Source organism: Pyxicephalus adspersus, chromosome 6, assembly GCF_032062135.1.
Source record: "Pyxicephalus adspersus chromosome 6, UCB_Pads_2.0, whole genome shotgun sequence".
In the NCBI taxonomy this organism is placed as follows: Eukaryota; Metazoa; Chordata; class Amphibia; order Anura; family Pyxicephalidae; genus Pyxicephalus; species Pyxicephalus adspersus.
In genome coordinates this window covers 88,074,064-88,088,299 of record NC_092863.1, presented here as the reverse complement: position 1 = coordinate 88,088,299, position 14,236 = coordinate 88,074,064, and the positions used below count along the sequence as shown (strand labels likewise).

Sequence of the window (14,236 nt, the reverse complement as noted above, 5' to 3'; positions counted from 1 at the left end):
GGATGGGGCTCTTTTGGGTCCTGATTACCACGCGACCAGAGCATTTTGGGATTTGTAGTATTAGCGGTGCATGCACTCTACTGGTGGGCCAGCTCCAGTAGAGATTTTTTTTATTTACTCGTGGGCCAAATATATTTAGAATGCAGGCCAGGTTTGGCCTGCGGCTCTGAGTTTGACACCCCTGGTGTGGAGAATACAGACATCCACATAGGGAAAAGTAAATAGTTGGGATTTGGCTTGCAGGGGGTAATGGTCAAAAAACTGGATGAAGAAAATTATATAATATTATTGGGCAGATAAGTATGACGATATGGCATACATAGAGATATGTTTATTTACCCGTTTGCCTACAATTTCACTTTTGTGGCATTTCCACATACACTGTAGGTGCCGGATTTGTCTAAATGAGTGGTGAAAATAATGCCATATATGAGAAATATGTCTTCCAATTTGTGCATTAACCATGTGTCCAACTCTGCCACTAGTTACCACACACTTTCAGGTTTAAATGACAGCCAGAGTCATTCAACCCCTTTCCTGCGATCTCAGGCTGTCAATGATACTCTGGTCTGATTCCACAGTACAGCAGAAATGACCAATTATGACATCTTATTACATGTCCTTTACTATTACATTAACTATCACCCACGGAAGATACAGGTAGTACCTGAGTTAAGGTCATCCGACATACGGACGACTCCTAGATACGAGCGGGGCTTCCCTGCTTTCTCCTGTGCAGGACAGTGATGACTTGCAGAAGAAACTTTTGCTAAACACAGCTGAGGTTGTGGGTGATCTCAAGAGCTGAGCTGATCTGATCTGTAACATCTTGCACCTCTTTAATGACCAAGACAAATTCTGCAGTTGTTTTTTTTTCCATTTTGTTTAGCTTTTTGCAACGCACAGCTTGCTCCAGAAGGTAATATCTCCATATAGTTTTTTTTGCATTGTTTGAGAATAACTCACAGTGCGGATTTTATAAAGTAACCAACACCACGCTGCCTAAAATGTTGAGATAAACATCTGTGCTAATTGCATTGAAATAATGTGCACGTTCTGACTTACATACAAATTTAACTTTACCTACAGTCCTTTTCTCGTATGTCCCCCGGGGACTACCTGTATTTGTAAGAAAAGAAAGGACTGAAGGCAACACTAGACTGGATAGTTTTATCCAAAAAAAATTCTAAAGTTACAAGAAAAAGTAATAAAATACTTCTTCAGTTCAGTTTCCATTGATGAACTGGGATTATCACCAAACATCACCGGACATAGAAGTGATTTTATCTGTACAGAGATGTCTTTCAGCACAACACAAACTCATCCAAGATAGTTCAATTTGGCAAGTCAGCCAGTATTGACTTAGAATGAGTGAATTATGTCTTAAAGAATAGGAAAAAGAGCTGTACTCTGCAGTAATCTAGGAGGATGTGGATTTTAATTAAAGTTTTTGTACTTTTTAACAGGAGCAATTAGCTTGATATATGTAGCAAGGCGTAAGAAAAAAAATCTAAAATAGCCTTAGGTTTTCTTTAGGCCTCGGGCCTTTTGTAAAGTTACATTTGTAAAAATATAGCATTCATCTGACTGAGATTTCACTAGCTGGCTGGCTATATTGTTCAACTTTTTACAGTGATACTATGGCTAACCAGCTGACTAGGTTTGTGGGGTACAACACAAGACAGTTGGCCTTGAGGGGCAAAAATCAAGCTGGTAAACTCTACCAAACTAAATCACATTTTTTTGCAAGATTCTGCTGGAAGCACAGATTTATTGGGAAGCTTCATTAATGTTATCAGGTGATGGGAAGACTAGCATTTAGGTGTCTGTAGGGCTTTACAAAACATTGGCCTGTTTGTAGCTTCTGAACTAACGGCAGAGATAAGGTTTATTTAAACTCTCCAGTTCAATTATAATTAGAGCATTCCTGGTTGAGGCTGGTTGTACAATTTATTCCAGCAACCAAATTTTTACTTACTTCTTCTTCTTCTTGATAAACTCCTGTCCCATCCTACCTGTTAGGCTGGGTACACACGTCAGATGATTCTCATCCAATAAATGCCCCAGGCCCGATATCGAACGAGAATCTGGAGTGTGCACAACACTCGTCGTCTGTTGGTTTGTGCCTCTTAAAATTCCTGTTCAGGTTTAGCAAAGGGAACATGAAAAGTACTTTTTGCTCCCCTTGGGTTGTTGGCAGGCCCTTGTTGTGCTCACTTACAATGCAAGGACTGATGGTAGCAACATTAGCAAGGTCACTATCTCTACTGCTACTAATCTCTACTGGAGGAGAAGAGCACAAAAATGAATCCTTGAGCTTAAAAGAGGTGGAAAGCAACATCCAAATACACTATAAGCTTGTCTTACCTCCAGACATCTGTCCTGCCACCTCCGTGCCAGCATCTCCAGAAGAGGTGGTCTAAACTTGTCCAGGCCCAAGAGATCAGGCAGCATGACACAATGCATGGCAGCTAGCTGGCTCCAACCTGCAATGGGAACAAAGGACAATACTGCAATTAAACAAGTCTATTTTTTTGCCACCTGTGTCCTCAATGGGTAGATAGAGGTACCTTCCCATTTTTTCCGAGTGACAAGTGGCACTATGAATGAAAATGGGTGGAGAAAAACTACAATTATGAGTCCTCACTAGAATTGTGATTGGCTTGTCACAGAGATAGAGTCCTTCAAAAAGACAATATTAGAGTGACAGGAGACATCTTCCAATGTGACGGTAATAGGGTGGAAGTGTTCCTATGTAATAATAAGGGAGGAAACATCTTCCAATGTAACAGTAATAAAGGAAAGGTCCACCTTATTGCATCCAGTATTTATATAGCGGAGAGCTTCAAGTTCATAGTCATGTCACTAACTGTTCTCAGGCTCACAATCCAATGTTCCTACCATAGTAATTTGTCATTAACACAGTCCAAGGTCAATTTTGGGGGGAAGCTAATTAACCTAACCACACGTTTTTGGAATGTGGGAGGAAACTGGAGTACCCTGGGAAACCTACACAAACACGGGAAGAATATCCAGCCTTCATGCACATAGAACCCTGGCTGAGATTCAGAACTGTTGCTGCAAAGGCCAGAGTGCTAACCGCTGCCGCCAATGACAATAATATAAATCCTTCAATGAGTTTATAATAGAGGGAACACCATTTTAATGTGACATCAATAGACGGAATATCTTCCAAAAGTGAAAAAGGGGGGGAGTCTATCAATGTGACCGTAATAGAATAGAAATCTTTTAATGAGCCAGTAACAGAGGGGAAGTTTTTTTATTGAGACATCAATAAGTTCTTCAAGAGGAAGTCTTTAAATGACCTTTTATAGAGTAAAAGTCTTGTAATAAGATATCAGTAGAGGGAAAATTCCTGTCCATCAAATGTGTTCTTGTGTTTTCACCCAGTCACTCAGAATTCCCAAGTAGTCTACTACTGGCCTTGTCACTACACATTAAACAGTCATGGTTCACTGTTGTCCCCATCAGGAACCAAACCTAAAGTATTATATTGTTTACAAAAGTTATGAAACAGTACAAACTATGTCATTCGGTTAAGGTTTACATTAACTTTAAGCTCTTGAGAGGTGTGCTTAACCCATTTTGGCCCCACCAATTACAATTTTAATAACTATGCATGCTGCAAAAACTCCCTGTGTAATGTTCCTTAACCCCCATGTTTCAAGAGGTATGTATGCTTTTACATAGTGGGGGCCTACATGGTAAAACCATCTTGACACCAACACCTTTATAAGCCATTACTTAACCAAACACAGTGGCCTTTGGCAGCTGTATACAAAACCTAAAATATATAATAATAAAAATAAATAAAAAATTGCTAGGCTTATGAGGGTCCAAGCCCTTCATACGCCATTGAACAGCTAAGTTAGAGACACTTGGGTTATGATTTGTTGTAAAATTAGATACAATCAGGGCAATAAACTTATAATACCCCTTTGTGGCACTTTGCTGCGCACATAAAGAGAATAATAAATGTGTCCCTTGTGAACAATATTCAACAATACCATTAAATCTCTTTCAATGAAAATGTGTTAGTTGAGGTTACATGGCATCGATAAATAAAGAACACATCATACATATTTTGGCCAGAAAGGATTTATTCTCTCCCAAAACTAACTGACACATATTAAAACACAAAACATTGAGATAGTAAGAAATGAGAGCAAACCCCCCCCCCTCTAAATGCCACTTCCCATGGGATAGACTATGGAATCTATACAACTTCACGGTGTAAGGACTACAGAACAACATTTCATGTAAAATCAATGGATTCCTCTGCTTGAAATTTTATGGCAGCCCCTGCCTACGTCCGTAGTATTTTCCCATGATACCAAAAACATGGATCATAGATTGCGTGAAGGCTGGATTCTTAGCCTTTGATCCAGTAACATTGTGCTTGATGAGCAAAACCATCTCCAGATATGGCCTGTTAGCGTTTAGTACTGTTAGTTGCCCCACATAGCAAAATCTATGTCATCTCTGTGGGTATCCCTAACTCGCATTTTAACAAGTACACTGGATAAACAGAGATAGTGAAGGGTCAACAAAAGCTCTTAATTGATTAAGGAGAATCTAATTTGTTATTTGAAGTGCAACTCCTGCTTCTTTAGGAAAAAAATAAGCACAATGCTAAGCACTATGGATAATTAGATGTAGCTATTACTTAGTAAAAATACTTGTTCCTTAAAGCTAAACTGCAGGCAAACAGCTACATACATAGGGCAAAAACATGTATGAGAGAGATTTATTTTTATTTTCCTCTATCTAGACCTAAGATTAACACAGAGCAGTCAAACAGGACAACTAAGTAGACACCGCCATTTATTCAGCCATGGTCTAGGACTCTAGGACGCTGTTTTACAACCAGGGTTAACTGGAAGCCAAGGGTTCCCCCAAAGGTTGATAGGGGTTCCTTGAACAATTTGTGCCTCTCAAGGTCAGTTTAGCTGACACCAGAGGCATTCTTCTTACTGACCACTACATTAACGTACTGTGGGCTGTGAATACAGTAATTATAGAAGGGGTTCCCTGATTACCTGAAAGTTATTTCATGTTAAAAAGTTTGAGAAACAACGCTCTAGGAGGAATAATGTGGTGTCCCTATCAACTCCTAGCCTGCTAATTAGACGATAAAGGAGAACGTGGTTGATGATATAATCCTCATCTAAATCTTTCCTCCTATCAGTATATTTCTTGTCAACACATCTGCATATAAATGGAGAAGATTGACTTCCAGTACCTCGAGAAAGTCTGGACTAGAATTTTTAGTCTACTAATTTATCTCCACTCTTTACATTCAACTACAGGTACACCAGGTTTCCCTTCAGTAGGTTGTAAGCTTTGGTGGACAAGGCTCTACCTTTGAGGGGTAAATATAATAAAGCTAAATGTAAAACAAACTTCTTATAAAAGTTATTTGGACATTTATTGAACATGTATTTAAACAGCTTCTTTAGCTATTTATCTAAAGTACAGCTTTCAAGAGAAGAGTTTTTTTCTCACCTCTTCTTTTTTTACACCTCTTGGCACATTTCACAATTCTGTGAACAATTTAAACAGATTGACTGAAAACATTACAAGGATGATGAAACAATAGAGGCGGCTGATCAATTAAACAAATTCAACTGCAAATAGTAAAAAAGAGATTAGACATTACAAAACAATTAAGGAAATACAAAGATATAAATTAATAAGACAAGCAGATTGCACAAAAGACAGCAAGAGAAAGAGAGGAAGCAAGAGAGAGAATACCTTCATTGACTGAGAAACAGGAATGTAAAGTGCGATCAGACCCAGAGGGATCGGAGTCAGTAGGAGCAGAAGAATCAGGAGCAAGAGCTTGCAAAAGAAACAAGAGAAAAGAGAGACAGCAGAATATGAGCTACTGTGCCACTTCTGTGAGGTCAGTATACAGGCAGAAGACAAGAAAAACGGTTATCAAACAGAACAAAATGAGGACTCAAGCGGATATTAGCAATGCAATACTGATAGACACAAACAGAGCAAGATAGAGGCAGAGGATGCAACAAAAAAGATTGACAAGTCTTTCACACTACGGTATAAAGCTGTTACATTTGGATGTATCATGTCCAAATAGGCCTTATTGATAAATAGATTTTTATCCGATTCTGTGAAATATTCAAATGGACTAATCATTTAAGAGATGGAATATTTCAGAGAGCAGAGCTGTGCATGGCCCAAATGCTGGTTGTGGTGTGGATCATGTTGTGCTCCAAGAAAGTACTCTCTGCTCTCCTCTGGCTTTTTATTACCAAATCAAACTTAGCTTAATGCACATTTATAGAGCATGTATTTTATAAATGTGAATACATCCATGTGTTTTTTAGACTGTGTTGTGTCCAGATTGGGTAATTTCCCTTACTTCTTGTCCTGGAGACTAAACAAAAAATGGGAGGAAATTATGTCCATGAAATTCCCATCTTAGGCCATTCTCACTTAAACTGTTGTCCTCGATGAGGCATTTTTCCCTCACCTCTTGATCTGGTGACTATTTGGATGTCTTCTCACACTGGGCCTGAATTAATAAACCTTTCCAAAACTGGAGAAGATTGACCACCATGGGAGAACCTGGGTGATCCAGTACAACTACCATGCTAGTCCACCTTACAGCCCAAGTTTATTTTCTGTCTTTTTGCAAACAAATCCTTACTAAATTACTTCTGCCTGCTTTAATAAAAATGTGATTACTATCAAGGACTGGAGAAGTATAATACTAATCCAAATCTTTTTTCAAATCCTTCTACTATTAAATCTACTTGAAATGTTTTCATTTTTCAATAATGTATTTACACTTCACACTTACACTTGTCAGATGACATTTGCACAGACCCAAGTCACAAATTTTTGGGGGGAATGGCAGCAGCAGTTAGAACTTCTTGGAAAGATAACTAGAAACAAAAGTCTCAAAATAATGCAATACGACTTTGCAATTGGCTAATTTGACACAAACACTGAATTTTGGAGAGGGATGAAAGGTGGCCATCTATAATTGGGTACTTTCGGTATTTCTAAGGGCTTTAAGAAACCAATGTAGAATGCAGAAGTAAAGGAGGACAATGAAAATTATCAGCTGGTGGGGATGACTTTCAAAGGTTCCTGTCACTTTGTAAAGAATAGGCAAATATTTCCTCAATCTTTTAATTGCAAATAATGAACAAACTGTGAACCATGTTAAAGCAGACATTAAAAAACCCTGAATGATTCACTGGCCAAAATTTCAAACCCAATGAAAGGTAACACAGTAAGAATATATGTACTGGAACTCCAATTGTTTCAGCTTTATCATAAAAAAGTTATGAAAACTACCACTACAACAAAGGGATTGTTTTCTATTGCAGTTGTTAAAATTAATCCTCCAATTATGCCTTCTGGTGTCATTGTAATTAAAGATGGCAAAAGCGTGATTCTGGAAAATGTTGCCAAAGTGCAAAGCAAACAGAACAGAAACAACAATTTGAGTAACTGAACGGTAATATTTAGAGCAGTTTTTCTCAAGCAAGATTCCATGGAACCCCAGGGTTCCTCCAGAAGTTGCTAGGGTTTCCTTGAGCAGTGAACAATTTGTGCCCCTCAGGTCAGTTTAGCTGACATCAATGATTTTTTTTGGCTATCTATAAGGGTGACATTCTTCCCCCTGGCAAGCAATGTAAGAGGCATTCTTCAAAAATATAACAAAAAATATCCCAACAGTTAAATGCCCTGCATAAAGCAAGGATCCACTTTGCAGCTGCTGGCAGGGTGCAGGTTTTTCTACCCAGGCTGAGGGTGGATTCTAAAAAAAAATACATTTTAACCACAACACTGACTTCAGCAATATGCATGTTGTCATATTGTGTGTTAAATTTAAATGCCTTATCCAACTAAATGTCCCTAAACACACCACAACTCAACTGAAATAGGGCAGGTAGCATTTTTCTCACAAGTAGCCTGATTTATCAAAGCTCTCCAAGGCTAGAGAGAATACACTTAAGTACACTTAAATAAAGCTGGGTGATCCAGCAAATCTGGAATGGATTTCCTAAAAGTAATTTGCTAGTTGTTAGCAAATGATTTCAATCCTGTGAGAGATCCATTCCAGGTTTGCTGGCTCACCCAGCTTCACTTTAGAAAGTGTGTCCTCTCCAGCCTTGGAGAGATTTAAATTAATCAGGCCCAGAGTGTTTTACCTCACTGAAGTTGCCAGACACATGCATTTGTCGGGTGCGTTTCAGTGCCATTCACAAAAACTGTACCATAGAACAGCAAAACATATAACGTGTTACAAAGGGGTAGATGGGCTGTAAAGCTTTTTTACATATTTGTTCTGATGTGCTCAGAATGTATTTAGTGAATTTAAACTGAAAACTGAATTGGGTTTTAATAGAAATGTTCTTCTAAACTCCTATTATGTTAAAAAACAAACCTTAAAATATGACAACAAGCTGTGAGGTTCCAAAGTTTAAGTATAAAAACAACAAAAAAAAAGGTTTCTCTTCCCATTCTTCTTTTAAGTACTGGCATTTACTCCATGTGGCGACTTCCCTATGGCAATAGAGAAAATTGTGGTGTAAGAGGCCTGGCAGCTAGTCACATTAACATATGAAAGAGGATGAGGTCCTTCTAGCTCCCCCATTGTATAACTGGAGGTCAAAGCTGAGATTTAGAGGTCAGGGCTTGACACTTCCTTCCTATAGAGAAATTACCATATGTCATGGACAACCAGCTTCAAATTAATCCTTCTCCCGGAGAACGACAATGAGAGTGCCTTCCTGCGCAAGTTAAACAGTGTTTTGTGAAGAGGGGTGTTTGCTTTTCATGCAGTTAACTCCTTTTGTCACCCCAGGACATCTGCATGAAAACTATCTGTTTCATAATTCGATGCAAATGTATCATAATGTCAGCTAGGCACGTGTGAGGGGCCAGAGATGGCATCCCCTCGTTCAGGGGTTTAGCTGAACAAACAACGGCTTAATTCTGAGGAGGGGCCAGATTTGCATTTGTGGCCCTTGACATAATAGAAGAGTGCATTTTGAATATGTATGCCTTTCAAGCTGAATTACTGCAACATGAAGTCAAAAGCTGAAAAGCTACAGCTATTATTATCTCTGAGATGTGTTTAAGTAGAGTCTCCCGCCCTTCTTATTGAGAAGAACACAGTGCCTACACTACTATTTTAGAAGAATATATTTTTTTATTATTTGAAACAGTATGTTTTATTTTTATTACAAGAAAAGCACAGTGACTACTTCCATAATAAAAAAATAATAAGGTGGAAATTTACATTCTGATTTTTTTTTTACCGTTATTGGATTAAATGAGGTTTCAAATAGTGGCCTGTACCTTCAAGTTTGATACAAAGTTTGCTTTAAATCTAAGTTTCCCGGTTGCCTAAAATTAAATTTTACACAGCACCAGTAATACATACCTGATGCTTTCTCTTATTAGTTTCCTGTAATCACTAGCACAAATCACTCAGATTTGCAGAGGGATGTGCATTGGACTAAACCAGTGCAATGTAACATGCTGCTTTGAATAGTTCCAGTTATGCCAATACTAAGCATGCTTACAGGAGAAGAGAGCACAAAGAAAGAAGTTTTTAATATTTAGCTGCTGTTCCTTCATTACCCAGTCATTAGACTGGGGGAAGAAAGGTAACCCAAGAAACAGAACTTTCAGTCATTTGTTACAAGAATGGGTACCATTACTGTTAATTCAGAGGGGGAACAGTGCAGAACTCATACACAGAGGATTTAGGTAGATATATATATAGTAGATATATACATGAGGCATATATGGGACATCCTACAATTAGGATTTCTTTCTTAAAACTAAACCCTGAGCACAATATATTTTGCCCGTTTTTAATTTGTTCTTCCTGCCTGTTCCTAAAAAACAGGGAATTGGTATCCATTTATTCTTCCTAATGCATGCAGTCTTGCAAGAAATAGTACAGGTCCATGATGTACATGTAGAATGATTGTACGCTAAAGCCATGCTTGTCATATACACTCAGTGCAGCAGTCCCATCTTTGCTTTCCTGTTCTCCTATCTGTTGATACATGCAAGGCAGGAAAGCTGCAATTTATTTTAAAATCAACATTTTCTTTCTGCACATTTTTCATACTTACCAGTCCAGAGGGTGGTGACTGAACATTCAGAGAAATGGTGGGCAAAAAATATTCAGGACCTGATATAGTTACAAGTTTCCTGGATGTCTGCTTCTTTCTGGGGTGCTGTGCTTCTACCTGCTGGCAGCTATTGTGACCTGCAAACTTATTTTTGCAGGTGAAATGTGAAATGCACGGTATAGAGAACACACTGGGACTATCGAATTACCATGTTTTTCTTTTTTATAGGCTGTAGTATCTGGATGTTAATGATCTTTCTTATATTGATTTAATTATAACAATATAAGAAATCTATCCTGTCCTGTTCTATAAAGAATCTCAAAGAGGCTTCTGGCAGCGAACAAAGTGTCATAGTGTTGTCTTTAATTGAAATTTCTGTTATGACATCACATAAACACGTCGCCCCTGGAAGCTAAAGTGAGGGGTTTACATGATATTGAGTGCTTAGTCAGGTAATTAATCTCTAGATATGTCAGACACAAAGATATGTGAATTACCTGCCAAGATCCTCATGTGATCTATTTCACCACTTCACACAAAAAAACAGATATACCTGAAAATTTAATAAGGGCTTCCTGCACGGGTCAATATGATGTGTCAAAATAAAAAGAAGTTGGCAAAAATATGACTTACTCAAGAAAACTAGACTCCGGATCCCCAGTCCTTCACTCTAACATTTTACGCTGCACCCAAGAGACTTTAGGTACAATCATAATCAATCTTTTATTATCTCCATGTAGAACATTCCTTTTAAAATGCTGATGACACAGTTAAATGTCAACCACTTCAAAGCATCTGTGTAAAATGTAATGTGCAGCGATAGAGCAGACAGGTATACGTGAAATACAGCTAGTTGCGTTTAATTTTTGGAGCTGCACAGCTCAATACATTCAGCTAAACTTCAATTGATGTCATGAATGTTAAAATCATTCTATAGTTGTATTGCTGGTTTCAATAAGAGTTGTTGTATCTTTAAACATTGTTCTTACCTTGTTTAATCTGTCCTTGCATTACATTGCTGGAGCTCTGCGGGGAAGGTTTTCCCTTCATGGAATCTGGAGAGCCGGACCTGGGAGGCCTGAGAAGAAAAAGAAGTCAGTGGCTGGTATATGTAAAGAGTACAGTAAAGAGTATGGCAAGAGCAAACACATACCCAATATTCTAAGCTAACCTGTGCACAGAAAAGCCAATGGGACTGCAAACTCCACCAGGATTGTGTATTTCCATATGTATCTATGACTGGCACAGGCTGTCTTATATACAGTAGGCAATGTTTAACCCCCCCATGTGCCCTTATCATAAAAATTGCCACCAGAAGACGTACCCCTTTGGAAAGTTTTCCTGACCAATTGCAAACTCAAAGTTTGCATCCAGTTCTTGTAACAATGATCACCAAGATAAATAAAGAGGGCAGAACTCCCCAGAAAGGACGCAGACACAAAAAAAAATAAACAACCACATTATCCAAAACCAAAAAAAATGGTTTCAGAATTTCTGCATCAGAAATATGATATATTCACTAAAAGCAAACAGACACTAAACCTTTCAAAATTTTTCCTGGTGGACAACTTTAGTACTAACGTGTTGTGAATTGTTTCACATGTGGCCACCTAAAAAGTTGCTCCCAAGAATAATAAAAACACTTAGAACCAAGCAGCCAGTGGCTACTTAAAACGTAATTGACTGCTCTGAAAATTTTACTTGAACAGGTGGTTAAACATTCTATAATTAAACATCAATTAAATAAACTTATGAAAGTGCATTGCAAGGAATAATATTATACAAAAGCTCAATATGAGACTGCAGTTTATGCAGCTTGGCTGAGGTTTCTTCGTAGCTATGGGTTACTGCAATTTGCAAACTATCACAGCCTGTGCTCAAAGCTTCTACAACAGAATGCCTGTGCAATATGGAAGGTCAGGAAATGAACCTCTGATTTGCATAACCATCCTAAATAAACGATTTATAGTAATAATAATACTATAAATAAATTATAGTAATAAAAAAGTTATAGTAATAAAAAAATTATACTTAGACTTTACCATAGCATATTTTTTAAGTAGTTACTCAGGCTGAAAAAGAAACAAGACTATCAAGTTTACCTACTAAGGTAAAAACAAACTAGAAAACCTGAATAATTCAGATAGAAACATGTGTACAATCAATCCCGAGGAAGAAAAACCCTAAGTTTAGCATGCTTATATTTTAGAGGTTTAGAAAGTTGCATGGTGGACCAAATGTTAGCGCACTGGCATTTACAGCACTAGTCCCAGGTTCGAATCTTGGCTTGAGCACTATCTGCACAGAGTTTGATTGTTCTCCACGTGTTTGCATGGGTTACTTGGTTTCCTCCTATATTCCAAAAACATGTGGTTAGGTAATTGGCTCCCCCACCCCCCAAAATGACCCTAGCCTGTGTTATTAATTATTACGAAGTATTTATATAGCGCCATCATAATATGCAGCGCTGTTCAAAGTCCATAGTCGTGTCACCAGCTGTCCCTCAAAGGAGCTCACAATCTAATGCCCTACCATAGTCATATGTCAATAATGTACTCTAAGGTCAATTTTGGGGGGGAAGCCAATTACCCTCACTGCATGTTTTTGGGATGTGGGAGGAAACCGGAGTACCCGGAGGAAACCCACGCAGACACAGGGAGAACCTGCAAACACACAGCAGATAGTGTCCTGGCTGAGTGTCGAACCTGGGACCTAGCGCTGCAAAGGCCGGAGTGCTAACCCCTGAGCCACCGTGCTGCTAGACATATGACTATGGTAGGGACATTAGATTGTGAGCCCCATTAAGGGACAGCTAGTAACTTGACAATGAATATATAAAAATACTAGATAATAGTAATAATAATTTTAAAAACGTGACAGAGGTCCCAAACCTTCTCTGCTATAATAAAAAAAAGTTACATTTTTTTAAGAATTGGTCCACATTAGAATCAACCAATAAAGTAAAGTAACAGGTTTAATTGAATCCCCTTCCTGCCAGCACATACTTTCCTTTTTTCCGTGCTTTTCTTTTTCTGAACCAGAAAAGATCCCCCATAAAAGCAAAGAGTCATTAAAATTTTGGCTTTCATAGAGTTATAAAGCATCAATAACTAGTGCTTGGAGTATGGCTCAGCAACATCACATGAAACATGTAACATGCTCATAAAGATGGAAAAAGCCAGGAGGAGAAGAAAAAGCAAACAGAGTTTCTTCCAGAACGTACAACAAAATACTATTGACCACACGTATAGAGATGTGTATATAAAACTTTACATTTACAGCTTTAGTAGAAGTTTATTTGTACCTTTGAGGGGCTTTCTTCATGTGATCTCCAATGAACGTTGCATTGGTCATGCTCATGAGTGTGTTGGCCAAGGATATTAGTGAAAGAAGATGTTGTGTAGTGACTGCTCGTGATACACCATAATTGCCTTTTCCAAGTCCTTCAGTGACTGACATTTTTCTAACAGAGCCTACAATCTCATCGACTGCTTGGAAAGTGGACTGGTTAAAGCCCGGGAGCATCAGAGACATGTGACCACCTCTTGAGAGTAGGCCAAATGATACTGGGCAGTGTGGTTTAAGCATCCCAAGCCGTTCCAGGCAGACCTCATCAAGTGTGCCATTCAAGCCCCAGGCATGAAGACATGACATGAAGAGCTTGGCCGTGTCCATGGTTAGGTTGTATTCTAGTAGTGTTAATGGCTTTGACTTGCTAGAACGATACTCTGGGTCACTCTCATCCCTTTTCTGTCGCATGGCTTCTTCGTCTTCATCATCATCATCCAGGAGATGCTCTTTAATGTTCTCTTTGATGGTTTCCTTGACCTGCTGGAAAAGCACTGCTGCTCTCTTACCACCCAGAAAAGAGCCCCCTTTGTCAGAGCTGCCAGATGCTTTTTGTAAACTCTCTGGGGAGATAAGTGCGGTGTTTGGCCTGGAGGCTTCTTCAGTCAGTAGCTGAATAATTAGAGCTTCCACATCAAAGAAGAGCAGGTGTATGTCCGAGTCAGTTACATTTGTCTTTATTGCTTGCACCATCAGGGAGTTATGTGAATATTTAGGTAAATTCCCCTGTTAAAAAA

The 14,236-nt window shown here is 38.6% G+C and overlaps 1 protein-coding gene across 4 annotated transcripts in view; it reads right to left on the bottom strand.

The window, feature by feature from the left end:
* WDR7 (WD repeat domain 7) overlaps positions 1-14,236 on the bottom strand; it is a 202,942-nt gene that overhangs the window by 129,585 nt on the left and 59,121 nt on the right. For 2 of the 4 annotated variants that reach the window (XM_072416511.1, XM_072416513.1), the window contains 4 exons: positions 13,456-14,225; positions 11,141-11,229; positions 5,776-5,862; positions 2,368-2,486 (listed from right to left, as the gene is read on the bottom strand). In XM_072416511.1, coding sequence (XP_072272612.1) covers positions 2,368-2,486; positions 5,776-5,862; positions 11,141-11,229; positions 13,456-14,225 — 1,065 coding nt within the window. The remainder of the gene's footprint in view (positions 1-2,367; positions 2,487-5,775; positions 5,863-11,140; positions 11,230-13,455; positions 14,226-14,236) is intronic. The other 2 variants (XM_072416512.1, XM_072416514.1) reach the window with 1 other exon arrangement.